The 27692-nt window shown below is 56.7% G+C and overlaps 1 protein-coding gene across 2 annotated transcripts; it reads left to right on the top strand.

The window, feature by feature from the left end:
- On the top strand, nucleotides 1–27692 carry GABBR1 (gamma-aminobutyric acid type B receptor subunit 1). 2 transcript variants are annotated; one of them, XM_086706008.1, is made up of 23 exons: nucleotides 2–261; nucleotides 593–686; nucleotides 1261–1464; nucleotides 2153–2338; nucleotides 3602–3622; nucleotides 4744–4904; nucleotides 7946–8080; nucleotides 8354–8524; nucleotides 9458–9559; nucleotides 10211–10276; nucleotides 10697–10888; nucleotides 18416–18658; nucleotides 19247–19310; nucleotides 20670–20747; nucleotides 22336–22486; nucleotides 22910–23042; nucleotides 24102–24218; nucleotides 24309–24416; nucleotides 24747–24840; nucleotides 25421–25548; nucleotides 25979–26107; nucleotides 26251–26394; nucleotides 26608–27692. In XM_086706008.1, the coding sequence occupies exons 2-23, from the start codon at nucleotides 593–595 to the stop codon at nucleotides 26779–26781; spliced, it is 2895 nt and encodes a 964-aa protein (XP_086562134.1). In that variant the 5' UTR covers nucleotides 2–261; the 3' UTR covers nucleotides 26782–27692. The 2 variants fall into 2 exon arrangements, with proteins under 2 accessions (XP_086562135.1, XP_086562134.1); XM_086706009.1 differs by lacking the exon at nucleotides 25979–26107 and having other exon boundaries at nucleotides 1–261.

The raw sequence follows: 27692 nt of genomic DNA on the forward strand, positions 1-27692 counted from the left end.
CGGTCCCCGGCGCCGCCTCCTTCGCTCCCGGCTCCCGCTCCCGCGGCCGCCGCCGCCCCGGGAAGCAGAGACCGGGGTGGGGTTTGGGGGAGCGCGAGGGCAGGGCGACCCGGGCCGGAGCGCGGATTCGCCGGGAGGAGGGCCGGGCGGAGGGGACGGTCGGGGAGACCGGAGGGGAGCGGGAGGAGCGGCCGGGCCTGGGGCCTGCAGGCCCGGGCAGCCGGGGAGCCGCGGAGCCGGGGAGCCCGGCCGGGCGCAGAGGTAAGAGCCGGGCCGGCAGCCGGGCTCCGCGAGGGGCGCGCGGGGGAGGGCCGGGCCGGGGCGCGGGGGCCGAGAGGTGGAGTCCCGGGAGGGTGGGGGGCCGAGGGAGGCAGGAGGAGGGTGGGGACCGGCGCTCTCTCCTCCCCCCCCCCCCCCACCCCGCGCGGGGCTCCGCCCCCGCCTCCTCCGCCGGGCGCGCGTCTCGTCGGCGGGAGGAGCCGGGTCGGGGCCGGGGCCGGGACCCGGGAGGCCGGGCGGGCGAGGCCGGGCGGGCCTCCCGGGTTGGGCCAGGCCGGCGGGGGTCCGGCCCTCACGGCCTCCTGTCACTCAGATGCTGCTGCTGCTGCTGCTGCTGCCGCTGGCGCCGCTCTTCCTCCGCTCCCCGGGCGCGGGCGGGGCGCAGACCCCCAACGCCACCTCCGAAGGTGCACCTTCGCCGGCGACCTCGGGCACCCCCATCCCCTTCCCCCTCTCCCTGCCCCTCCCCCTCCCTTTTTCTGGTCCCCATTCCTGTCCCGTCCGCCGGACCCACTGTGACATCCCTGACCTCCTTTCCATCACCCCCGCCTGTGACCCAGCGCCCCCTCTTGTCTGCCCCACACTGCTGCATAGGCCACCTTTCGGGGACCCTGCATGATGGGCCCAACCCCACCCCTCTTTCCTTGCCTGCACTGCTGCCCAGGGAGCCTAAGGCCCCCCTGCCCTCTCAGCCTAATTCGCTCAAAAATCCTCCTCCAGTCTGTTTTACCAAGCTCGCCGGCACAGTGTACCCCTTCACCATTTCTTAATTCTGCCCATCACCCCCAACCTGCGCCCTTCCTTCCTCACTGGCGAGCTCGCAGAGCTCTCTCTCCTTTCGTCCCGGGTTCTGCACCCGTCCCGACCCTCACCCTCTGGCACCGCAGCTGCTCCCCTGGGCCCGCCACCTGCCCGCTGACCACGCCCTCTGTCCCTCCCCTCCCCGCCATTCCTCTCTGAAGCCTTCCACTCACCCCTCAGGGTGCCAGATCATACACCCGCCCTGGGAAGGGGGCATCAGGTACAGGGGCCTGACTCGGGACCAGGTGAAGGCGATCAACTTCCTGCCGGTGGACTATGAGATCGAGTACGTGTGCCGGGGGGAGCGCGAGGTGGTGGGGCCCAAGGTCCGCAAGTGCCTGGCCAACGGCTCCTGGACAGACATGGACACTCCCAGCCGCTGCGGTGAGTAGCATCCCCAAGCCCCTCTTCTCTTCTAGATCATTCCTCGGCCTGCCTCACACTTAGCATTATTGCTTAGGTCAGCACTTTCAACCACTGTCACAATTCACAAGGACATTTACAGAGCTCACACCATGTAAGAGGGACTTCCCTACCGCACTTGGAGGCAGTAAAGTCAGCAGCCCACACATCACCTCATCTCATCCTCCCTGCATTAGGCCACTGACCACTTGACAAAATGACTTGATTATTCATCTTGCTTGTGAGTTCTTCTCTTTGAGGACTAGTGGCAGATTGTGCAAAAACCCTCGTAAAATGGTTTCACTGCAGTCTTGAATACCTCTGTCTCCAACGCAGAGGCCATATACCCACGAAGCGAAACCCATTTTGACATTACTGTAAGCCAACTATAATAAGAAAGGTAAATCCAATTGTGCATCTAAAGTTACACATCCGCACTCTCAAAGCCAGGGAACCGCCCACTGCCACTGACTTTGAAAAGATTCCCTTCTGTGCACCTACAGCTCCACCTCAGGTTCCTACCATGGAAACGCCTTTTCCCTTTCCTTGGGTGGTGTGTGGATGCTTCCAGGGTTAAGGGAGGAGAGGACGCCAGGTTTCCTGAAGAGTGGGGTGCTTGAGGCCCCCTTCCCCAACTTGCCTCTCTTTTCCTTTTCGTGTCTCTCCACAGTCCGAATCTGCTCCAAGTCATACTTGGCCCTGGAAAACGGGAAGGTTTTCCTGACGGGTGGGGACCTCCCCGCTCTGGACGGAGCCCGGGTGGATTTCCGGTGTGACCCTGACTTCCATCTGGTGGGCAGCTCCCGCAGCATCTGTAGTCAGGGCCAGTGGAGTGCTCCCAAGCCCCACTGCCAGGGTGAGGGGACCGGCTGCCTGCATGCAGCTGAGGACGCGTGCCAGAGGTTGGGAGCGGGGTGGAAGGGATGGCGGGAAGGGAAGGGGTGCCATGCAAAATGGGGGGGGGGGCTTTGGGGAAGTGGAGGTGAAAACCCAACTCTTGCCCTCGCCTGCCTCTCTCCAGCCCCCTTCTGCAGCATCAGTGTCCACTTCGCCTACGCTGGGGCCCCCTTCCTCTACCTTCCTCTTTAGGGATCTCCTCCCTGCTCCCAGTTCTACATGTTCTCTTTTCCGTTAGGAATCTCCCCCTCCATCACCTTTCTTAAGGGTTAAACACTGCCGTTTCCCCTAGCCTATCTCTAAACTTAGAACTTTCTAGGCATAACCCTCTTCTACAATTGATTCCTTTCCATTTGTTATATAACTGGATTATTGTAAAGACTCAGAAATAAATCATATCATACTCAGAAAAAACATTAAGATTGGAAAGAATATCTGGGGTGGAAAGTTATCAGGGTGAAATTTAAAAAGACTTAAAATTGGGGGCAGAACTGTCAGAGCACTAAAGGCTGACCCGGGGATGGGGGAGGGGAAAAGGAGGGTCTCGGACAACCTCCGTCCTTCCCCAGGGCACTCAGTCTTGTGTCCAACACCTATTCTGTCATTTCATTCAGCAGAATGCCCCCTGTCCTGGGCACCCAGATTCTGCCCCTGCACTCTTGTCCCCGGGATTCAGGCCGGCCTCATGCGTCCCCCACTTTTGCAGACTCTCTGGAGGTCCTGGCCTGGCTTCGTCCCCTAATGTCATTGCTCTGCTTATACCTCACCACTCCATTCTGGAAACTGGGAATCCTATCCAGGGTCTCTTCCTGTGCTCTAGTAATGTGTTCGCACGGTCATAGCTTTTTGTAAAAAATGCAAAAGTAAGATTTTAACAGCAACAGTTTAAAATCAAGTGTATTTGTAATTTGCAGTTTTTTCTTCTTAAAGAGAGACCCCTGCATTTTATAATATTTAGGCTCCACAAAGCCAGAATCTGCCCATGTCCTGTCTCAAATTCTGTTGTCCTATGAACAATGAAAGAAGAAAACCAACAGGTCCTGACCCACAGCCCCACCTTGCTCTTATCCCCAGGCACCCTTCCCCCCACCCTCAGAGACGCAGGCTTCTGCTGCACGCGGGCCTCCCGGCATGGACAGGTGTGGGAGGGGGCTGGGCTCAGGCCGGGGAAGCCGGGCGCCGGTGGTAACTCTTCTCTGATCCCCGTCTTTCCTGCTGCCAGTGAATCGAACGCCGCACTCAGGTGAGATGACAGCCCTCCTCTCGCGCACTGCACCCCCGAACCCCCACTCGCGCCCCTGCACCCCAGGCGGTGGGGGCCCGTCCTTCTCGCCCCCCGCCCCCGTCTGCGGCCGGCCCCTCCTTCCTACCTGGTTTCTGCCTCCAGTCCCGGTTTTCTGCGAGGCTGCGGTCCCTCCCGACTCCCCGCTCGGCGCCCCGCGCTCGGCTCCGCCTCCTCCCCACTCCGCTCCTCCCGGAGGGCAGAGCCCGGCGGGGCCCCCCAATTCCTCCCCGCGGGGCTCCCCCCGACCTCCCCGGGCTTTCTCCAGGCGCCCCCGGCAGCCACGCGCACGCGTCTCAGGGCCAGGCCTTGCCCCCCCCCCCCACAGACCCCGCACCCCCGCCCCTGCCCTCCCCACCCCTCCTTCTCCCTCCTCGGATCCCGGGTCCTTCGCGTCCTGTCCTGTCTCCCCCCCCCCCCCCCCCCCCCGCTCCCGGCCGCCCCCGCCCCATCCATCCGCCCGTCCGTCCACACCCCCGTTCTCGCCCCGGTTCTCCACCCCCCCTTCCCCCTCCCGGCACGCCCCCTCCCCTCCCCTCTACGCCCCTCCCCGGTGTCCCGCGGGGGTCGCGTCCGCCGCCCCTCCCCTCCCCGCCCCTCCCCCGGCGTTCCCACGCGCGCGCGCCTCCCTCCGCCCCTCCCCCAGCCGCCGCGCGCCGCCCGTGACGTCAGGGCCCCCTCCCAGCCGTCCGTCTCCTCCTCCCCTCGGTCGGTCGGTCAGTCCGCGAGGAGAGTCCGCGGTGGCCACGGCAGCGGCGGTGGCGGGAGCCGCGGGGCCCACGGGGAGCCAGCCCTCCGCGCGTCCTGGGGGCTCCGGCCCCCTGCGCCCTCCGAAACCCGGGATGGAGGCGCCGCCTCGACACCCCCTCAGCAGCCCTCCCCGGGAAAAGTGTCCCCCCTGAGCTACTCCCCACCAAGCAGCCCCCCCCCCCACGCCATGGGCCCGGGGGTCCCCTCTCCCCGGGCGGGGTGGCCGCTGCCGCTCCTGGTGGTGATGGCGGCGGGGGTGGCCCCGGCGTGGGCCTCCCACTCCCCTCACCTCCCGCGGCCTCACCCGCGGGTCCCCCCGCACCCCTCCTCAGAGCGGCGCGCAGTGTACATCGGGGCGCTGTTCCCCATGAGCGGGGGCTGGCCGGGGGGCCAGGCCTGCCAGCCCGCGGTGGAGATGGCGCTGGAGGACGTCAACAGCCGCAGGGACATCCTGCCGGACTACGAGCTCAAGCTCATCCACCACGACAGCAAGGTAGTCCTGGCGGGGGTGGGGAGGGGGCAGGGGCAGGGGTGGGGGGGGCAGGGGCAGGGGACACGGGGCAGGGGGACAGGGGACAGGGAGACAGGGACAGGGGGACAGAGGCAGGGGACACGAGGCAGGGGGCAGGGGGACAGGGATAGGGGGACAGGGGGCAAGGGGACAGCGGGGCAGGAGGCCAGCCGTGCGCCTTGGCCTGGGTGACCGCTGGGATGGCGAAGTGGACCCCTCCCACGTGTGACTGGAGGGAGGTGGGCTGGCGTGTGGGAGCCTGGGGAGAGTCAGAGGGGCTGGAGGTTCAAGATGAGGGTCAGGGGGTTAGGAGGTGGGTCGTGCTGGGAGCGTGACCCTTCCGCTCCCCAGGACCCCTGGACGTGGGGGCGGGGATGGGGGAACTGGGGATGGGTGTAGGGCACCAGCTGACCCTGACCCTCTGGGGAGTCCGTTACCTCCTGGGGTGGGTGGAGGGGTGGAGGAGGTGTCCGAGGCAGGAGCTGAGGCCGGCTCACGTTTTCCATGGTAACGAGGTAAATCTTGACAGCAGGTTGGAGCTGGGAGGAATGGGGACTGAATAAGGGAAATTTTGAGGGACTTGCGTGCTCTCGTGTATGTATCACAACGAAACAGCCAGGTAGTGGTGAGCTCCACCAGGTTTCTGCTCATTCTCCACCAGAACCGGGTTGAGGGTTCCTGGGTTGTGGGTTACACTGCGTGTTGTGCTTGGGGAGGGGCTAACGGTTGGGAGATGGGCAACGAACTGGGTTAGCGGTCTGCAGGGAGCCCGCACAGGAGCCTAGGGATAGAGGGAGTCTGGGAACCGGCAGAAGAGAGAACCAGCAAAAAGGTCAGTGGGGGAGGGGGCAAGCAGGAGGGCTGGGGTGAAGATCAGTCCTTGGGCTCCTATGGAACTTGGGTCTGGAGTGGCTCCTCTATTCAGCACTGTGGCCTCTAAGATGTGAGAAAGGACCAGCACGAAGGGTTAGGGAGGCGGGGACCAGAGGAAGGCTGAAGGTGAGAAAATTTGGGTCGGCCGTGAGTTTCCTTCCCCACCCTATGTCCCATTTGAGTAATTGGGAACGTGGGGAAGGATGTGGCTTCCGGCCTCAGATTTATCCTGTCTGACGTGTGGCCCCGGAAACGCGAGGGACTGGGAGACCGTGGAGTGCAGAGGTGACGAAACGGTCATCTTACACCTGGCTGGACTCAGGATTTATTGTCACTCTTTCCAACAGCCATCTGCACCTAGAAATGGTTTGTGTGGGAAGAGGGAGCAGGAATGGGGTTGAAGGTGGGGTGCATGGGGACTCTTAGCTTGGGGAGGGGACTCAGATCCTTCCTGACACTTGGGGAGGGGCTCTTAAACTTCTCCATGCTAGAGGAGTTTGTTTCAAACACATATTCTAACTGTCTGGTCCGGAAGGAGCACGAAATCCTGTCGTGCAGGAGGTCTAGGTAGATGACCCCAGGACGCCTGTGGAGGCACAGCGGGGGGCTGGAAAAGAATTAGGAGTTAGGGCAGAGGGTCAGGGCTGCTGGAGGCGGGAGTCTGGGGCGGGAGCCTGGGAGGGCTGGGTGCAGGTGTCATGACTGGGGTCACCAGGAGCTCTGGATGTGGGCTCAGACTCTTCCACCATGAGAGGTGACTCCCCAGAGGTGCTGGGAAGCAGGTGGGGGGAGCCCTGAGAGAAGGCACGAGGAAAGCAGACTAACAGGAATGTGTGCTTTCCTGTGGTTTCCTGCCTGCAAATCCGGATCCTTTGCAGAAGAGAGCGGAGGGGAGGCTGAGAGGAAGTCTATGGGGGAGGGGGTGGGCATCACACGGAGGGAATCTGCAGTGAGGAGCAGGGTGTGGAGGGAAAGGGTTTGAGAGCAGGTAGGGGAGGAAGGAGAAACGGAGGAAGAGACGTGGGGCAGGCTAGTGGCCCTGTGTGTATGCTCTGGTATGTCCGTGTTCTTGTCTACCCTTCCTTCAAGCCAGGAGGGGGGCACCCGGGGGCCTTGCGATGGGCTGGGGTAGGATCTGCAGTGGCCCCCTGACAGTTCAGGATGGTGGGGCCTGCCGGAGAAGCCCCTCCTAGCAGGGAGGGGAAGTGTTGTTCTTCCTGCCCCACCTGGCTCCCTGCTCCAGCTTCCCACAGGGTCTCAAATGTCAGGCCTCAGTGGGAAGTGAGCAGCTCTAGGGGGCCTTCCTTATTTGCTCACTGCCGGCCCCCCCTTTTCCATCCCCCCCCCCCCAGTCCCCTGTGCCTCCTGTTTCTCCTCTGCCCTGGCTTCCCACTGGCTTCCATTTCTTCTCTGCTTCCTTTGGGGCTCCAGCGGCTTCTGAAATGTCAAACTTCAGCAGGAGGGGAACAGGCAGGGGGAGACCATGGGGCTCTTCCTCCCCACGTGCCGTCCTCCCAGCACCCCTGCCCTCCCCAGCTCTCTGCCTCCCCTTCACGCACCCCGAAAAACACCCGGTTTGTTAAGAGTCCTTTTCTATTTATTCTCCCAGTTCTTTCCTCACCTGTTTCTCCCTCCGCCGCCCGCCCCCCCCCCCAGGCTTCTTTTTCTAAGGGACCCGTCAAATGTCAGCGCCCAGCAGGAGGGGAGGGATCGCCCAGCAGGACCCCCTAGTGGTCCGGTTCCCTGTTCTCTCTTGTTTGTTTATCTCTAGCCCTGGAAAGGGAAGAGCCTGGGGAAAATGGACGGTGGGGAGAGGCGAGGGAGGAGTTTTCATGCCTGTCTGCGGACTCGGGGAGAGTTGATTCACATTCCTGCAGACTCACAGAGATTTGGAGCAGAGACACAGGGGAAAAGGGACAGGGGTGCTAGAGGAAGTGAGGCTGGGGCTGTCTGAGCAGGGGCTGAAGGGAGGGAAGATTGTGTCTGCACGAACACAGATGGAGGTGCGTGCAGGAGAGGGTAGGCAGGAGAAAATGGTGAAAGCACACAGGGTCCGGCGGTGGGATGGGTCCTCGACGAGTGACTAGATTGTTGGAGATGCGGGGGGGGGGGGGCACCGGGAGAACCCAGGCTTACCCCCTCCCATCCAGTGTGACCCAGGCCAAGCCACCAAGTACCTGTACGAGCTGCTCTACAATGACCCCATCAAGATCATCCTCATGCCTGGCTGCAGTTCTGTCTCCACACTTGTGGCCGAGGCCGCCAGGATGTGGAACCTCATTGTGGTAGGCGGGGGTGGGGGGGTTTCAGAAGGTGGGGGCTGAACAGGGGTGGACAGCATGTAAGAGGGCTGTGGAGGGACCCAGGTGCAGGACTCCTGGTCCTTTGGGGCCTCCTGGCAGCAGGGGGCTGATAGCTGCAGCTGACTTAGCTTCTTGTCAGACGGAAGTGAAGTCAGATCAGGTAACAGGCACCTGTGCCAGGCGGTGGGTCTGGGAGGGTCCCCTCTCCTGGGAGCCTGGAGCGTGAGCGTGCCCCGCACTGTGTCTGTCCCTCAGCTTTCCTACGGCTCCAGCTCACCGGCCCTGTCCAACCGGCAGCGTTTCCCTACGTTCTTTCGAACTCATCCGTCGGCCACACTCCACAATCCCACCCGGGTGAAGCTCTTTGAGAAGTGGGGCTGGAGGAAGATCGCCACCATCCAGCAGACCACTGAGGTCTTCACCTCGGTGAGAGCGCATTTCCCACATGCCAGTGGAGACATGTGGCCAGGATCCCTTATTGGGGAGAAGATCCTGTTTCTTTATCAAAAGCAGACACATTCCGACTGGGTTAAGTGCATGTTCTTTCTGTAGCCAGAGGAATAAGCAGAGCTGAGTTTTCAAGATTCTTTCCAACTTCTTAGTTTTAGGACATTTTTTCCCTTTGATGTTCTCTTCCCCAGACAGACCCAAATGACCCACTTCTAATAAAGTAGGTTCACTCCACAGTTCAGATGAGATGAGAGAGAGAATGTGAGAGAAGAACCCAGAAAGGCAGCAAATCCAGAGACACTCGGGGTGGCAGGTGTGAGTGGGAACGGAGAAGGAGGGACAGGAGAGGCAGAAGACGTCTCTGGAACAGCACGGGTGGAAAAGAGGAAGCTCAGGGCTCTGAACCTGACGGAGGCAGCCCCTCCTTTTATTCTGGTCTTTGGATCCTCCACCCGCCCTCATGTTCAGCAGCCCTTCAATCCTCCCCTGACTTTCTCTCAGTGACCAGGACATTCTTCTGTGATCCTTTTGTCTGCCCACTTGCCTCTTGAGGTTGAGACCATCGTGTGCACACCAGACCCTGTCTCATCTTTCCCGATTCCTCTGTTCTGCTCTCCCCTATGTTTGCTGCTTGGTAGGGATTGGCGGGGGGTGGGGGTGGGGGGATAGGGTGACCTCCCAGGACACAGATCCTTGCGAGGGGCTCATAAGTACCTTCCCACGTAGGACCATCCCTGAGACCCCAGCTGCTTTCCTTTGAGCTCTTCCCACCCTGGGGCAGATGCCATTGAAGGAAGGGTCAGAACTGCGGTTCCTCCACTTCAGAGTGTATGATCCCCAGGTAGCATCTCCAGTCTTTATGCCACTGTGCACCTGTGCTTTCTCCGTTTTTTCTTGTTCCCACCCAAGACTCTGGACGACCTAGAGGAACGAGTGAAGGAGGCTGGAATCGAGATTACTTTCCGCCAGAGTTTCTTCTCAGATCCAGCTGTGCCTGTCAAAAACCTTAAGGTGGGGTGGTTGGGAGTGGTGGGCTCAGCCTACAGAGGGACCGGGTTGGGGGGACAGTGGTGGGCTGGAGAGGAGAACCAGACAGGCAGGTTGTTGGGATATAATTAGTGTATAACATTGTGTAAGCTTGCAGCCTGCAACGAGTTGATCTGATACATATGCATATATATGTAGCATGCAGTTATATATTGCATGTTACATATTATAGGTTGTATATAATTGATGTGTAATATTATATAAGCTATGATGATACATTGATGTGTGGCAATACGATTACAACCCATGCTAGCTAACATCTCTTTTTTTAATGAATATAATTTATTGTCAAATTGGTTTCCATATAACACCCACTGCTCATCCCAACAAGTGCCCTCCTCAATGCCCATCACCCACTTTCCCCTCTCCTCCACCCCCCAGCTAACATCTCTATCGCATCACAGAATTTTGATTCTGCGAGACAGTAGCATCTCCTGGGGAGGTTCATTTCCATTGTCCAGTGACATTTCTATGCTACCCCTCCAGCAGAACCCTGCATTAAGCACTCTAGGGCAGGGGATGAATGCCGTGGCAGCAGCTGGCTGTTTCCAGGCCTCCCTCAGCAGCTGGCTGTTTCCAGGCCTCCCTCAGCAGCTGTTTCTGTCCACGCTGCAGCGCCAGGATGCCCGGATCATCGTGGGACTGTTCTATGAGACCGAAGCCCGGAAAGTTTTTTGTGAGGTAGAGTTGGAATCAGAGGAGGCAGGGGTCTGGGTGGGCTCTGTACGTTGGGTGTGTTGCGGGGTCTCCTGTTTGCATCTCTGATCAGGTTGATAGCAGATGCTGTGAGATGACGAGTAATATGATGCTCCTGTCTGTTGACTCTGCCTCCCATCTTGGCTTCTCACACACAGCACTTTCTCCAGATCTCAGTTTTGTACCCTCTGTGCTTCTGCAGGAGCCCGAGTCCCATCTTTCCTGACTAGCTGGGGAGGAGCTTAGAAAGAGGAATTGCCAGGTCTTTCCCACTCCCTCCGAGACTTGTAGATTCCTCTTTTCAATTCTCTGCTCTTCTCTGGTTCCCAAGAGGCTGGAGAGTGTCAAGGGAAATAAAAGAAAAAGGGAAAGAAGGGCCCAGCCTCCCTCCTCCTCTGCATTCAGGTGTACAAGGAGCGGCTTTTCGGGAAGAAGTACGTCTGGTTCCTCATCGGCTGGTATGCTGACAATTGGTTCAAGATCTACGACCCGTCCATCAACTGCACAGTGGACGAGATGACGGAGGCTGTGGAAGGCCACATCACCACTGAGATCGTCATGCTGAACCCGGCCAATACCCGCAGCATCTCCAACATGGTGAGAGTGGGGACCTAGAAGCCAGCCCCTGGGCAGGGGCGAGGACTGAGGGAACCTGGCAGGGCAGGGGAGCGGGAAGGAGAGATGGGAGGGGCAAGTTCACTAGGCCCACCTGAGTGGAAGGGCTGTTACCATGGCAACAAGGAGCGGTTGGCAAGAAGTCGAGTGAAGGAGAGGCGTTAATGATCATATAGATGCTGTGTACGCAGGCACCTCGGCAGAGCTGTTCCTGAGCTGAAACGCCTTTTATTCTCTTAGTGACTTCCGGGCCCTTTGCACTTGCTTAATATTCACTCCTGATTGATACTCAATTAGCTTGGTTCCTGATGTTGTTTCAATGATTCCCTTTTAGAATTTCAGATATAAAAGGGACTTCTGAAATCAGTTACTTCCGGATAACAGATAGTGGCGGACCTAGAGCTGGGAGGCGAATGATCTGGTTGGGAAGGCTGGGGTGGCCCCGCGGGAGGGGCACCCGCTCCTTTCCCCAAGGACCATGGGCGTCTTGAGCCAGCTTACAGGGCAATCTGCATGCCTGCTTATTACTCCCAGGGGTAGCTCCAGGTCTGGGGTACCTGTTTTGGAAAGCATGCCAGGGGCAAATTCATGGTCGTAAAGTCCCAAATATCCCATCAAAACAAAGGTTCAGTGAAAATGCTTTTGTGTAGTAAACCAGGAGCTTAGGTACATGATTTCAGTGAACCTGCCACCAATGCTCTGATTAGGGTTTTCATTCTGTTCTATCGACCAGGAAACTGATGCAAAGAGGTTAAGTGACTTGGCCTAGGGGCCCTGTCCCTTCTGAGCTGTGAGGCCGGAGTTGGCCCCTGTTGGAGTCTGACCCCAGACCCCTCTGCCCCATCACCCTCCAGCCCTGTCCCTGCTGAGCTGTGAGGCCGGAGTTGGCCCCTCTTGGAGTCTGACCCCAGACCCCTCTGCCCCATCACCCTCCGGCCCTGTCCCTGCTGAGTCGTGAGGCCAGATTTGGCCCCTGTTGGAGTCTGACCCCAGACCCCTCTGCCCCATCACCCTCTGGCCCTGACCCTGCTGAGTCGTGAGGCCAGAGTTGGCCCCTGTTGGAGTCTGACCCCAGACCCCTCTGCCCCATCACCCTCCGGCCCTGTCCCTGCTGAGTCGTGAGGCCAGAGTTGGCCCCTGTTGGAGTCTGACCCCAGGCCCTCTGCGCCATCACCCTCCATGGAAAACCATGAATTCTGACTAAAGACTCTGTGCCTTTATTGGCTAACACCTGAGCTGGTGAGAGTTTTGGAGCAGGGGAGGAAGAAGGTCCAGTCAGTCTGTTCTAGCAGAGGGTTGTGTTGTGTGGACTCCAGTTGTGGACTCTGTCTGGGGAAGTTCCCAGGGATCACTTTCCTGCAGAGCACCTGAGCAGCGAGCCATCCTGGGGAAACTGGAGAGAACCTGGGGAGTACTGGAGCTGATGCCTAGAGCCCAGGCCCTGCCCGTCTCAGCTTCTGCCCCACAGCAGGCAACAGTGGAGTCCCTGGCAGAGAATAGGGACATCTGGGCTCTGGAACTCAATGAGCGAGAGGGTCTCTTTCTGGCTCTTGGTCTCTAGAGAGAGGTAGTGCCTGCCTTTGAGGCCATAGCCTTTGTTCTGGTGACGGGAGGTCTGCTTCATAGCTTGAAACACCAAGTGGACCAGCCGAGATTTTCCAGGGGTAGAAGCAGCCTGAACCACTGATGGGAAGACATGGTGGATGAATCAAGCAGGGACCAGGAGGGTGGACCAGAAGCACAGGCTGGACCCAGGGGCCAGAGCCATGCTGACTGAGAAAAGCAGAACTGCCTCTGGCCCATAAGGATGGCTGTCACTTAAGGGCACTGGCTCTCAAGCTTCACCTTCCTGGAGGGTTATTAGGACACACATTACTGGGCTCTTCCTTTGGAAGTTCAGATTCAGTGGGTCTGAGGTGGACCTGGGAACCTACATTTCTAACCAGTGCCCTGGGGATGTTGGTGCTGTTGGTTGGAGACCACATCTTGAGGACTGTTGGCTCGAGCAGTAGTTTTCCAAAGGTTGCAATATCTAAGGATAAGTTTGGTTGTCACGACTGGCTTCTGATGGGTAAGCCAGGGATGCTTCTAAACATCCGATGAGGCACAGATCAGTCCCCACAGCAAAGAATTATCCTGATCCAAATGTCAATAGTGCAGAGATTGCGAAACCCTGGTTTATTTATTTTTATTTTTATTTTTCTTAATGCCAAGGGATTTTATTGTGAATGGATATCCTTTTTATTGAATCCTTTTTCTGCATATGTTGAGAAACATAGTTTAGGACAGTAGGTTGGAGTAGTTTTGGGGAAATATTGCAGTTCTGGGGCTAGAGGGGCAGTGGGGAGGTGGCTGTACCTGGGGATGAGATTCTGTCTCTTGGGGTAGAGGTCTCATCAGATCTTGGTACAATACAAAATCAAAAGCTGCCCCAGGACACACCCTTTAGGTCAGTGTGAAGCTCCAGAAAGGGCTGTAACAGAAGGGCTGGTGAAAATTAGGGTCATAAAGTTATACTTGATTATTAATTTCTATGGGTTGTAGAAGTTTTGCTGTTTGCCTCTCCTTGAGCTGCCTAGTAATGTTTCTACTTGAACATTTGCAACTGTATCTCTGTTGACCCAAGGGGAAACATTTTTTTGGTAACTTTAGTCAGGGGGGGCCGATGCCCCCCGTGGTCAAGTGTGTTTGTCAAGTGACCTGGAGCCAGCAGAAATTGTGAAGATGTGGTCAGGGAGGACCCCATTCCTAGCAGATGAATCCCTTTCCATCTGGGTATTTTCCTGATCCAGTGTTTACTTTGAACTGGAGATTGGATAGACTTCGAGGCTGAGGATGACTCAAAGTCTCAGCTTAGCGGCTCTCTGCTGGGCAGGTGCTCTCGGAGGGGGCATGTCCACATGCAGACGTGATGTAAGGTGGTTAGGAGGACTATGGACTTTGTTTCTTTGTGTTTTTTTAAGATTTTATTTTTTAATGTTTATTTATTTTTGATAGAGGGAGATAGAGAGCAAGATGGGGAGGTGGGGAGGGGCAGAGAGAGAAGGAGACACAGAATCCAAATCAAGCTCCAGGCTCCAGGCTCCAAGCGTCAGCACAGAGACCGATGCGGGGCTCGAACTCACGAACCGTGAGATCATGACATGAGCTGAAGTCGGACGCTTAACCAACTGAGCCACCCAGGCGCCCCTAAATTATTTCTTTTAAACTAACATTGTATAATGTATCATGGTGGGTCTGGACACTCCCCACTGATGAACACTGAGATTGTTTCCAGGTTTGTTATCAGCTTTTCCCTACTTAAAAAAAATTTTTTTTAATGTTTTGTTTTGAGAGAGAGACAGAGACAGAGTGTGAGCAGGGGAAGGGGCAGAGAGAGAGGGAGACACAGAGTCTGAAGCAGGCTCCAGGCTCTGAGCTGTCAGCACAGAGAACGACGCGGGGCTCGAACTCACAAACTGTGAGATCGTGACCTGAGCCAAAGTCGGACGCTCAACCGACTGCGCCACCCAGGCGCCCCTCCATCACATTTGTTTTTTGTTTAACTTTTTATTTATTTATTTTGCAAGAGAGAGAGAGAAAGAGAGAGAGAGCGGAGGAGGAGCAGAGACAGGGAGACACAGAATCCAAAGCAGGCGCCAGGCTCTGAGCTGACAGCACAGAGACTGACGCGAGGCTCGAACCCATGAACCGTGAGATCTTGACCTGAGCCAAAGTCGGACGCTTAACTGACTGAACCACCCAGTCACCCCAAGAGTAAGGACTTTGATGCCAGCCTGCCTGGGCTTGAATCCCAGCCCTGCTGTGCGGTATAACTTCTGGCAAGTTTAACTTTTCTGTGCCTGTTTCTTTATCTCTAAAATGGGCAATAAACCTCATTAGATTATTTGAGGATTAAATAAATTTATATATACACCTTAGAAATACCTTATAAATATGTTAGAAAATACCTAGTACATTGTAAGGAAATAGAAATGTTAGCTATTATTATTAACATTTTTCAGTGTAGGGACTGATGGTTATTTTTTTTTTTTACATTTTTTTTAACGTTTATTTATCTTAGAGAGAGACAGAGCATGAACAAGGGAGGGTCAGAGAGAGGGGGACACAGAATCTGAAACAGGCTCCAGGCTCTGAGCTGTCAGCACAGAGCCCGACGCGGGGCTCAAACTCATGGACTGCGAGATCATGACCCGAGACGAAGTCGGCCACTTAACCGACTGAGCCACCCAGGTGCCCCTTTTTAATTTTTTTTAACGTTTTTTAATTTATTTTTGAGACAGAGAGAGACAGAGCATGAACAGGGGAGGGGCAGAGAGAGAGGGAGACACAGAATCTGAAACGGGCTCCAGGCTCTGAGCTGTCAGCACAGAGCCCGACATGGGCCTCGAACTCACGGACCGTGAAATCATGACCTGAGCCGAAGTTGGCTGCTTAACCGACTGAGCCACCCAGGTGCCCCATAGGGGCTGATGGTTATTAATGAAACATTTCAATAGAAGAATTGAGAGGACTTCATGATTTGAAAGAGCCCAAGGTGGTTCTAAAGCTTCAGTCTCATGTATTGGGCAGTGTTGGGAGTGAAGAAAAATTGAGCTTAGTCTTAGATATTTTTAATTTTGGATTACTGATCGTATAGTTACAAATGCCTCAGAGACAGTTGGGGATACAGGTCCTGAAATGCTGAGCCTGATTATAGATCTGAGTATCAGTGACAACAGTGAGATTAAGAGACAAGGAGATTCACAAAAAGAAACTGCAACTTACTTTATACCCTGTATTTTATATATATTGTTATTTTATATAATAACCCTTCGAGATAGTATTATGCCCATTTTAAAGTTGAATAACCAGGGGGCGCCTGTGTGGCTCAGTGGGTTAAGTGTTTAACTCTTGATCTCAGCTCAGGTCTTGATCATGAGGTCAAGTCCCATGTTGGGCTCTTCAGTGAGCTTGAAGATCACTTAAAAAAAGTTGAATAACCAACTAGTGGGGTTTAATAAGTCATTTCAGGTTACACAGCAGGTAGATGGGTCAGTTGGAATTGAGATCTATCCAATGGACATTTTTTTAAAAGTTTACTTATTTATTTATTTTGACAGACAAGAGAGAGGGTGTGAGCAGGGGAGGGGCAGAGAGAGAGAGAGGGAGGGAGGGAGAGAGAATCCCGACGTGGGGTTCAAACTCACAAACCCTGAGATCATGACCTGAGCTGAAACCAGAGTCGGATGCTTAACCGACTGAGCCACCCAGACCCCCCACCAGTGGACATTTTTAGTTTTATTTTTTCAAGTTGTTTTTATTATTTTGTTTTCTTCCAAAATTGTACTTACATTCTAGTTAGTTAACATACAGTGAAATATTGGTTTCAGGAGGAGAACTCTCTGATTCATCACTTACATACAACACCTGGTGCTCATCCCAACAAGTGCCCTCCTTAATGCCCATCCCCCTAACCCTCCCTCCATCAACCTCAGTTTGTTCTCTGTCATTAGGAGTCTCTTGAGGTTTGTTTCCCTCTCTCGTCTTGTTCCCCCCACTATACATTTATCTGTTTTGTTTCTTATATCCCACATCTGAGTGAAATCATATGATATTTGCCTTTCTCAGACTTATTTCATTTATCATAATACTCTCTAGCTCCATCCACATTATGCAAATGGCAAGATTTCTTCTTTTGGATGGCTGAGTGATATTCCATTATATATATACCACATCTTCTTTATCCATTCATCCATTGATGGACATTTGGGCTCTTTCTATACTTTGGCTATTGTCAATAGGGCTGCTATAAACTTTGGGGTGCATGTGTCCCTTCGAAACAGCACACCTGTATCCCTTGGATAAATACCTAGTAGTGCAATTGCTGGGTCATAGGGCAGTTCTGTTTTTCATTTTTTGAGAAATCTCCACACTGTTTTCCAGAGTGGCTGCACCAGTTTGCATTCCCACCAGCGGTGCAAGAGGGTTCCCCTTTCTCCACACCCTCGCCAACATCTGTTGTTGCCTGAGTTGTTAATGTGAGCCATTCTGACAGGTGTGAGGTGGTACCTCATTGTGTTTTGATTTGTATTTCCCTGATGATGAGTGATGTTGAGTATCTTTTCATGTGTCTGTTGGCCATCTGGATGTCTTCTTTGGAAAAGTGCCAATGGACATTTTTAAAAATACTTTATTTTTTTTAGTAATTCAAGTTCACAGCAGAATTGAGAAGAATGTGCTTCCTGAACCCATATGTGCACACCTCCCCCCCGTTATCACCATTCCCACCAGAGTGCCTATAGTTGATGAATCTACATTGATACATTATCTCCCAAAGCCCACAGTTTACACAAGGGCTTGCTTTTGGGGTGTATATTCTGTGGGTTTGGGCAAATGTACAATGACATGTATCTCCCATTAGAATTACATGTGGGGTATTTTTTGCTGCCCTAATCCAGGATACATTTGCTGCTTGTCCATGGTGTGCTGGGCACAGGGCTGGGGGCTGAGGGTGTGCAGACGGATGGAACTTGGTCCTGGCCCGTTTTTAGAGGCAGTTTCCCCTCTACCACACTGCCTGCCCCTTGCACCTCCCACTGCTGTATCTTCAGAAAGATGAATAGAAAGAAAAGCGGGCAGGGCATGGGAAACAGATTTTTATTTATACTTCATCATTCATTTCTTCCTTAGAGTCTGAGGATGTTAGTACATTCCAGATCTAACAGAGTTCTGAGGTGCCCTGTGTATTACTTGTGCTTTGCCAAGAGGTAGCCTCTGGGTATTTCCTTGTGTGGCCTCTGGGAGGTAACAGAGGACAGATGTGATTTTTCTCCATTACGTGCTAGACATTTCCAAAAACTTGAGCAACTGACCTATGGTTATTTAGCCAAATGAGGTCATTGCCAGGTACAGAAGTTTAGGGCTCTTTATTCATCTCCTGACAGTTACAGGAGCTATCTCATTCTCTTTAGCTTCTGGAGGAAAGACGTTGAGGGTGGGGAGGGTGTGGGTAGGGGCTGAGTATTGGACCTCAAACACATGAAGGTTGCTTCTGGGCTCTCAGTCTCTCGAACACCCTTCGGGGGGCTGTGAGCTGAAGGCCCGTGAGGACGGTAAGGCAGGTAGCACACTGAAGAGCCCCCTTCCTGCCTGGTGAGTCCAGTGAGGAGGGCTCTGCAGGAACCTCATCTAGGGTGTTTCCGAACTGGAGGAGCTGTCAGGTGCTGGGTCTGAGCACGAGAGAAGGTCGTCCACGTCTCCTTTCTCTTGCCATTCGTTCTGCAGAGTGACTGTTCCTTAGACGTTCTGTTCCCATTCTGAGCTAGTGGCTGGGCACGCTGAGCCCCTGGACCCAGCTCACCGGCTGATCTAAGAGATACAGGGGCATGGTTAGATTTCGAAGGGCCGTGCGCTCCATCTGTCATGAGCACAAACCATCCGTTCAACAGAAGTTCTGGAGCCAGAATAAGAAGCCGTGCCCCCCACCCCCTCCTGCGCCAACCCTTTCTCCCCTCCTTCCCTCCGCAGACATCCCAGGAGTTTGTGGAGAAGCTGACCAAGCGACTCAAGAGACACCCCGAGGAGACCGGTGGGTTCCAGGAGGCGCCGCTGGCCTACGACGCCATCTGGGCCTTGGCGCTGGCTCTGAACAAGACGTCTGGAGGGGGTGGCCGTTCGGGGGTGCGCCTGGAGGACTTCAACTATAACAACCAGACCATTACTGACCAAATCTACCGGGCGATGAACTCCTCGTCCTTCGAGGGCGTCTCTGTGAGTTACAGTGACCTCCTTCACACTCCCCATCCTCCCACAGACACAGCATCGTCCTCCTGGAGGTGCACGTCAGTCTCTGCAATAATGGGTCTTGGGTTGGGGGGTAGGGACCCCCAAACCAGAAGAACCCATAAGAGACTAGAAGGAAAAGTGGTGTATTCCTTTTCTGTCCACCTCTCCCTCATTTCTTTCCAATGTAGGAATTAATAGATGAGAATCGTAGAACGTTAGAGGAGGAAATAGTCGGATAGGTTGTCTCCTGTTCCTTTCAGAGCGGGGAAATTAGTGTCCAGAAGGATTTCTTGACTACCCAGGTCACACAGCCAGAGGCCGGGTCTCCGGTGCTCTACCTGGGGTTCTTTCTCACTCAAATCCCATGGGTGAAGCTTCTTTTCAACAGAATAATGTGTCTGGAATCTAGGGTATGGGCATCTGGGGTACGTCCTATATGCAGGCAAATGCCAGAAATAGGCTTCATTCAGAGGCTCAGTTACATCAAAGCATAAGGATCCAGAGAGTCCCTGAGTCTCTTTTCGCTCCTGCTTTTATCACCTCTGTCTGCCTCCGCCTGTTTCCCTCCCTCAGGGCCATGTGGTCTTCGATGCCAGTGGCTCCCGGATGGCCTGGACTCTCATCGAGCAGCTGCAGGGTGAGCGCAGGGGGCAGGGGCCAGCTGTTCGGGGTCACCGCCTGGGGCAAGACTCAATGACCTAGGGGCCTCCCACCTCTGGCTGCTCTCCTCTAACTGCTCGTCAAGCTCTTATAGTATGAGAGCAGTGAAAAGCTGAGGGACGGTGGGTGTTCAGGAGTTGGAGAGGGGCAGGCAAAGTGAAAGCCCGTCTTTCCCCAGTGGCTTCCCATTTAATTTCAGGAATTTCCCTTGGGTGGCTTGCCAACGAGGGGCTAACGCCTTGTTGGTCACTTACCCACAACTCAAGGAAAGCCACATCTGGCAGAGACCATTTGTAAAGGAACCAACCTATTGAATTTCCCTGCTATATAAACAAGCATCCTAATTTTTGTGTGGTGTACATAGCTTGGTTTTTCTAGATTGCATTTTCTTATAATTTACCACATGTATGTGTGTATTTGCCAGGTTTCTGTGAGCTGAACTGTTCACACCCCAACCAGCTTCCTAGAGCCCTTGCAAGAGAGCCATTGTGTGGCCTTCGGAGGGAAGTTTCTTTCTCTCCTGCCCCCCCACCCCCCTCCTCCCATCTCCCACCCCCCTTTCCTCCTCCACACCCTATCCTCACCCCCCTCCTCCTCCCCGCATCCCACCCCATCCCCCCAAAACCCGCCTTTCCCCACCCCATCCCCCCAAACACCCTCCATCCCCCTCTTCCCCTCCCCCCACCTCCCATCCTCCTCCTTCGCACCACCTCCCCCCCTCTACCTCCCATCCCCCATCCTCCTCCCCTCCCCCACTTTCCCTCCCCTCGCCCCATCCTCCTCCCCCTGTCCTCTCCCCTCCTCCCACCCCTGCTGGAGGGCGGTGCTCTGGCTTCTGAAGGAAGCTGTTCATAACCAGATGTGGAGCAGGAATCTTAGGAGCTGCATGTTGCATTCCGTCTTGTCTTGTGGGTCTTTAAAGAGGCAGATGCAACTTTCCAAGGAATTAGAACCCAAGCCAACAGAAGAGAAATGTCTAAAATTAAAATGAAAGCCACTGGGAAAATAGATGCTGTGATTCTGTCTGTCATGAGAGGGAGAATGAGCAGGGATGTTGAAAGCTTTAGAAGCCAGAATCGACGTGCGAGACATCCGCAGTGAGAGGTGTGAGGCTGCCGCACGGCGGCGGACCATTTAGACGTAGAAGATGTTCTTCTGTATTTACGTTGCGTTGGCGCCCATCCTGTACTGCCTTTCAGTCAGATTGCTGGTTCAGATGGCCCCCAGGTCCTCCCAGGTGCCCTTGAGGGGCTCAGGGTGAAGTAGAACCCTGGGAAGCTGGTGCCCGGGCTGGGCCCTCACCCCCCCCACCCCACCCCCCCTTGTCCCCATCCAGGTGGAAGCTACAAGAAGATTGGCTACTATGACAGCACCAAGGATGACCTTTCCTGGTCCAAAACGGACAAGTGGATTGGTAAGCAGGGCCCTGCTGATGTTTTCCTTCAGTGCCTCTGAGCAGTTGAGGGAGAGCCTTGTGCATGTGAATGGGGGTGAGGGGGTGGCAGGTGCCTGAGGCTAGAAGTCTGGGGGCGGGGGCCCAGGTTAGGACGCGGCTAGGGGAGCTGTGTATTTGGGGAGGGGCAGGTGGTTGGTAGCAATGCACCGGTATGGATAGGACATTGCTCAGGTATGAGGGCTAGGGGTGGGGGTGCACAGGGGGCAGCCAGGAAACCCCGTCTGGGTTTACCAGCTGTTCTGGTGCCTTGCTGTCTCTGAACCAGCTACTTGAGGCCGACAATGGCCTCTTCATCTCTGTCAGGAAAACTTAAACTATAGGAGAGGCTTTGAAACCTCATGTAATTCTCTTCCAATGAAACGTGCTTTTTAAAGGGAAAAAGGAAACAATTACTCTTTGTGTGCTTTGTGGGCTAAATGATCAGAAATAGGAAAGACACTCAAGGTGGACAAAAGGAGGGACCGAGGTGGGGACAGCTGCCCTACCCAGCTGGGATCTAGAGATTCCCAGCACTGCTGGTGAGCTGACATTTCTTCATAATTTGAATTTAGGACAGTGTTCTGTGCTGCTATAAATGCTGCACGGCCTAAATTACACTTTTCTTTTTAAAGCGAAACAAATTGAAATTGGTTTTTTTTTTTTTTTTCGTTTTTTCCCCCTGTGAACTCGATGACACATTTGAGCTTCCCCTATTAATAACCGGAAAACACCTTTGGGTATATCACCCTATGAGGGGTAAAAATCACAGATCAGTGTTTTCCTAAGGTGAGGAGACCAGCCTGGATACTTTGAAGTTTCTGGATTTATGATTCTACAGCTGTCTTTTGCAGCTTTTGATTTGAGTCATAAGAGACCTCGTGAGGTTTATCTCTGTCAACCCTTCTTTCCCACCCACTTTCCTTTGCTGCAAAACAGACAGAAAAACACACGGAACAGACAATGACAGAAACAGACTAGGGCTTTGGTGATACATCTGGGTCTGTAGCTCCACCCCTCACTTCTGACTGCTTCCTGACCCCCTGCGGCAGGGAGTGGGCACCGGAGGGGCCCCGATCCAGGGCAGCGAGGGTCCCCATGTCCTCACGGCTAGGATGGTGTCACCTGCCCCATCTTCATTCCTTGTCCCCCGTGTCCCCCCCAGTGCCATGCAGGAGGGACCCCCACCTGACCAGACCCCCTCTAGTTCCATGCAGGAGGGTTCCTCAGCTGGCCAGAGCCCCCATCCCCAGTTCCATGCAGGAGGGACTCCCCCACCTGACCAGACCCCCCATTTCCATGCAGGAGGGACCCCCCCGACCTGACTAGAACCCCCCAGTGCCATGCAGGAGGGGTCCTCAGCTGGCCAGACCCCTCCCCTAGTTCCATGCAGGAGGGACCAGACCCCTCTTATCCTTCATGCCATGCAGAAGGGGCCCCCCCACCTGGCCAGAACCCCCCCAGTTTCATGCAGGAGGGGTCCTCAGCTGACCAGATCCCCCCCACCTGCAGTTCCATGCAGGAGGGACCCCTAGCTGACCAGACCCCTCTTACCACCTATGCCATGCAGGAGGGGCCCCCCCGGCTGACCAGACCCTGGTCATCAAGACATTTCGCTTCATGTCCCAGAAACTCTTCATCTCCGTCTCTGTTCTGTCCAGCCTGGGCATTGTCCTGGCTGTGGTCTGTCTGTCTTTTAACATCTACAACTCTCATGTCCGGTAAGTCTCTTTCCTGACACTTTCCTTGTTCTGTCTGCCCCTCCCAGACAGCGGGCATGCCCTCCCCTCCCGAGGGACCAAGGATAAGACCCTCTGGAGGCCTTGGGCGGTGGATGCTTTCATTCTAATGCATTCCCAGTGGCCACTGGGCTGGAAACCCCCCATCCCAGCCCCGAAGCAGCTGTCTGGACACCAAGAGCCTCTGGGGCCAGGGGATACAGTGTGTGCAGGTGGTGTCCTGGGCTGGGGAGCTCCCCGCAGCTCTGTGCCAGCCCCCGCCCACGCGGCCTTGTCTCCCAGGCTGCACCATGCACCCTTGCCCGTGGCTGAGCTTGGGTCAGGCCCTGGCGGCACTGAGGAGCTGACCCCCCAGGAGAAGAGGTTAATTCTACTCTCCCCCCCCCCCCCCGCCTCTGCCCCTAGCTACATCCAGAACTCCCAGCCCCACCTGAACAATCTGACTGCTGTGGGCTGTGCCCTGGCCCTGGCTGCCGTCTTTCCCCTCGGGCTGGACGGCTACCACATTGGCAGAAGCCAGTTCCCCTTTGTCTGTCAGGTAAGGAGGATGTGGGGGCGGACACCCTACAGGAGGAAGCTGTCCCCCCCCCCCCCCCCCCGCCCAGGAGCCCGGCCCGGAAGGCCGTGGTCCCTGCTGTTCCTCGACTGTCCCTGTCCCCCTAATGCCACCCCTGTGGTCCCTGCCTGGCCCCATTCCTTCTTTCTGTCCTCCAGATCTTCTCACTGTGTGGCTCTCTTGTCGGTTCCAAGGTTGCCATGGCCTCATGGACAAGAGGGGAGGTGTTGAGGGTGAAGGAGGGTCTGCGCAAAGAGCCCTTGAACAATGGCAGCTTGTGTGGGGCTGAGAGAAGGAACTGGGTTCCCAGGGTGGCCTTGGTTGCGGTTCGGAGACCTGAACTAACAGCAGGGAGTGGGGGCAGGGAGGACGTTCTTGGTATTCGGGGCATGGCAGGTCCTGGGCTGTGGGGAAAGGCTGGCTTCTGTAGTTCTGTTATGCTGGTGGGAAATAGTCCTTCTTTCCCTGCCCTCCTCACGCCTCCTTGTGTGCCTGTCCCGACCCTGCAGCTGTGCACGTGCACCCCGCCAGAGGCTGTATGTCCCCAGTAAAACCAGAAAGCAGTGGGAGAGGTAGACAGAGGGGGCTCTAGGAGGGGTGTCTGCACAGAGTGCTGTGGAAGCAGAGAGGAAGCAGCTCAGGACATGGCTGGGCCCCAGCAGGGGTGGCATTTGAATATCGAAGGACACGTGGGCTTTATCAGCTGGAGAGATAAAGGTGGTCACTCACGTGGTTTGCAGGGTTAGAAGAGCCAGCATCTCAGGCGGGCACGTCAGTGTGGCTGGAGCAGGGGGAGCAAAGGCCCCGTAGATGGGCCTGCAGAGGTGGGTGGGGCTGTGTTGTGGAGGGTCTGGGGCTGTAACCCGCCCGATTGGCCAGTAACCCCAGGAGATCGTGGCCGGTCACCCTGCTGGATGGGAGGACGTTGCTGAAGGCAGGGACTCCCTTGCTGGCCCTCCACACCCCCATCCCCACCGGCTGTACCCCTGTTCCCTCCCGAGGCTCTGCCCCACACTGCCCTGCTCTCTCGTCCTGTGCCAGGCCCGCCTCTGGCTCCTGGGTCTGGGGTTCAGTCTGGGCTACGGCTCCATGTTCACTAAGATCTGGTGGGTGCATACGGTCTTCACGAAGAAGGAAGAGAAGAAGGAGTGGAGGAAGGTGAGCTGCTTGCTGTTCCTCGGCCCTCAGGTCCTTGGCTCCCGGGGCCTAGAGGGCTTCTTCCGACTGGCCTGTGCTCTGTTTGTGCAGACGCTGGAGCCCTGGAAGCTGTATGCCACGGTGGGCTTGCTGGTGGGCATGGATGTGGTCACTCTCGCCATCTGGCAGATTGTGGACCCCCTGCATCGAACCATTGAGGTACAGGTTGGGAGGAGGTACTGAGGCCAGGGCCGAGTGGGGCTCGCTGGTGTGTGGGCTGAGTACGGTCTGGAGGCGCGCAGCCACTCGTGGGAGAGCGCTGTCCAGCATCGTGCTCCGGTGCCCCGAGGTTCCTTGATGAAAGCGAGTAGTGGGGAGCCAGGAGGGATGTGTAGACCTTCCAGGCATGTGGAAAGCTGGGGTTCATGAAAACACCCCTGGGCCTAGCACGGGGCCTGGCATCAGTATCCAGGGTCTCCTAGAAAAGGGGGGGCAGGGGTGGGCGGGAGGGTGACTGCCATCTTTCTGGTGGCCCAATTTCTCCACTAGACTTTTGCCAAGGAGGAGCCGAAGGAAGACATTGATGTGTCCATCCTGCCCCAGCTGGAGCACTGCAGCTCCAAGAAGATGAATACGTGGCTCGGTGTGTGGGCTGTGGGGGAGGGGGTGGGGCAGGGACAGCGGGCTGGTGGGGACAAGGGTCTTCGGAAGAAGAGTGTCCTCCTCTGTGTCATTGCACTGATCCTTTCTGGGGATGGGGGAGAGTTGGACTGTTTCCAGGAGGAGCGGGGGGCTAAAGCAGGGGTGTGGCGGAGGGACCAGGGGGGATGGCCTGACCCCTTCCGTCTGGTCTGTTCCCTATAGGAAGACCAGAGCTGTGAGGGCCTGGGGCAGGCCCCTTTTGGCCTCCTGAACATTGCTCTGGTCTTGTGGTTTTACCACAAAGGGTAAAACATACCCTCAGCCTGGAGGGTGAGGGGGTGAGACATTGTGTGGCCCCGGGGCTGGTGGATAGCTGCTGTCAGCAGTCATCCACTTGTGTCCCAGGAGGAGGTGGTCAGGTGGTCAGGTTGGGGGATGCACAGAGATGGCTGTGCTAGGTCAGAGGGGCCGACGGGAGGGGAGCCCTGTTTGCAGTAGGTGGGGGGTGTGGGCGGAGAGTGGACGCAGGGGTGGACGCTTGGAGGGCTTGTTGCCCATGTGACCGATTCCTGCCGTTCTAGGCATTTTCTATGGTTACAAGGGGCTGCTACTGCTGCTGGGCATCTTTCTTGCCTATGAGACTAAGAGCGTGTCCACCGAGAAGATCAACGACCACAGGGCTGTGGGCATGGCCATCTACAATGTGGCGGTGAGCCTCAGCACCTGGCCCTGACCCCAGGGGCTGCCTGGGGTCAGTGGGTGCAAGTCTTAAATAGTTTTTAATGCCCCAGGTTTGCCAAGCACTTTACAGTTGGTAAAGCACGCTGCAGACACTGTCTCATTAATCTTCCTGTGACCGCCCATGAGGCACACGGTACTGTCCCCACTACACGGGCGAGGAAGCAGAAAGGTTAGATGGCTTGTGTGTGGTTCCCTGGCCAGGTCGGCTTGCCACCAGGTGTGGGACACTCGGGGACTGAATGTGTGTGATGGTAGCAGGAGAGGCAAGGGCTGACCTAGAGCCCAAGAGGGTGGCCTCACATTTGGGCCCCTATGGCAGGGTAGCTGTGCCAGCATGTGTCCTCATGGGCCGTGCTGGGGGAGGAGAGCCCGGAGGTCCCAAGCTCGTTCGCCCGCAGGTCCTGTGCCTCATCACCGCCCCCGTCACCATGATCTTGTCCAGTCAGCAGGACGCCGCCTTTGCCTTCGCGTCCCTCGCCATAGTGTTCTCCTCCTACATCACTCTGGTGGTACTGTTCGTGCCCAAGGTCAGGCTCCCCCCGGCCCCCGCCCCCCGCGGTCTGGCCCGAACCGGCCTTCATCCTGGGCCTCTGCTCCCTGCCCCCCTGCCCCCCTCGTGGCCTCCCCCGCTCCGCCCCAGCACCCCACACCCCCCACACTGGCCTCCCAGGTGCGCCGGCTGGTCACCCGCGGCGAGTGGCAGTCAGAGGCCCAGGACACCATGAAGACGGGGTCCTCCACCAACAACAACGACGAGGAGAAGTCCCGGCTGCTGGAGAAGGAGAACCGGGAGCTGGAGAAGATCATTGCCGAGGTGCGCGGTGGGGGCGCCCGGACCACCCCTCCCGTCCCTGGTCCTCGCTTCTCTGGTCCCTTCTCGTCCCTGCCCTCCCCGCCCCCCCACCCTTGTGCTCTCTTTCCTGACTCTCCATTCCTCTGTCCACTGTTGCCTCTGCGTCCCTGCCCACCCCCACCCCCACCCCCGACTTCGCTCCTCACTCCCCCTTCTCCCGTCCTCTTCCCACAGAAGGAGGAGCGCGTCTCTGAGCTGCGCCACCAGCTCCGGTCCAGGCAGCAGCTCCGCCCGCGGCGCCACCCCCCGACGCCCCCAGACCCCTCTGGGGGCCTGCCCAGGGGGCCCCATGAGCCCCCTGACCGGCTCAGCTGTGACGGGAGCCGGGTTCATTTGCTGTACAAGTGAGGCTGGGAGGGGGGAGGGAAGGGGAGGGCCGGGGCGAAGTCCCCCCTCTGTGAGGCCGGGTGGCCTCTCGGACTCTCCGACTCTGGGAACTGGCGGTGTCTCTTGTGTCCTCACCAAATTGCGTCCACTGGACTCCGCTGTCCCCTCTGTGCCTCGCCGCTGCGCCCCCCCCCACCCGGTCCACCCTGCCTGCCCGCCCACCTCCGCCCTGCCCCCGCCCACTTCTCCATGCTCCCTCCCCCCCCCCCCCCCCCCCCCCCCCCCCCGCTCCCGCCCACCTCTGCCCTGCCCCCACCCACCTCTGCCTGGCCTGCCTGGGCCCACCTCCTGGTGCTCCCTCCCCTTCGCGCCTTCCTGGACGCCCCCCCCCCCCACCTCAGCCCTGTCCCCGCCCACCTCCTGATACTCCCTCCCTTCCGCCCCTCCCACCTCTGCACGCCTCTCCTGCCACACCCTCACCTACTACCACCCTCGCCTAATCTCCTTCCCCGGGTCCACCCCTCACACCAGGTTCGTCCTTCTTGAATTTTGCCTCCTCCTGGCGCTCATTCTTCCCGCCTCAACCTGCGCGTGCTCATGCTGGCCCACACCTGCTCCGCACAGGTGCTGTCTCCTCCCCCCTGGGGTCACGTGTCCTTGCTACCCCGAAGCTCTCCTGGCCCGTGTGCATGTGTAGCTGAGGCGGGTCTTTCCCAGTGGGGCGCATCCGTGTGTATCCAGACGCATTCCCTGCGTGCTCGTGGTGCCTGGGTACCTCCCCTCTGCACCTGGAAATCATGGCACCCTCCCAGCAGAGCTATAGGTGCCCACCCTGCACAAGGTGATGCCCTTGTCCCCAGTTCCCACTCACTCGGTTTCTGCCCGAACTTCCCCCCCATCCCCAGCTCATGTACACTCCCTTCCCCACCCCC

This window comes from Puma concolor, chromosome B2 (genome assembly GCF_028749965.1).
Source record: "Puma concolor isolate L17-30 chromosome B2, mPumCon1.1.hap2, whole genome shotgun sequence".
Taxonomy (NCBI): domain Eukaryota; kingdom Metazoa; phylum Chordata; class Mammalia; order Carnivora; family Felidae; genus Puma; species Puma concolor.

Coding starts and splice junctions, on each gene's coding strand:
- GABBR1 (XM_086706008.1), top strand. CDS start 593: ATGCTGCTGCTGCTGCTGCTGCTGCCGCTGGCGCCGCTCTTCCTCCGC. Junction 20,748..22,335: donor CAAAACGGACAAGTGGATTG/GTAAGCAGGGCC, acceptor TATGCCATGCAG/GAGGGGCCCCCCCGGCTGAC. Junction 24,219..24,308: donor AGAAGAAGGAGTGGAGGAAG/GTGAGCTGCTTG, acceptor CTGTTTGTGCAG/ACGCTGGAGCCCTGGAAGCT.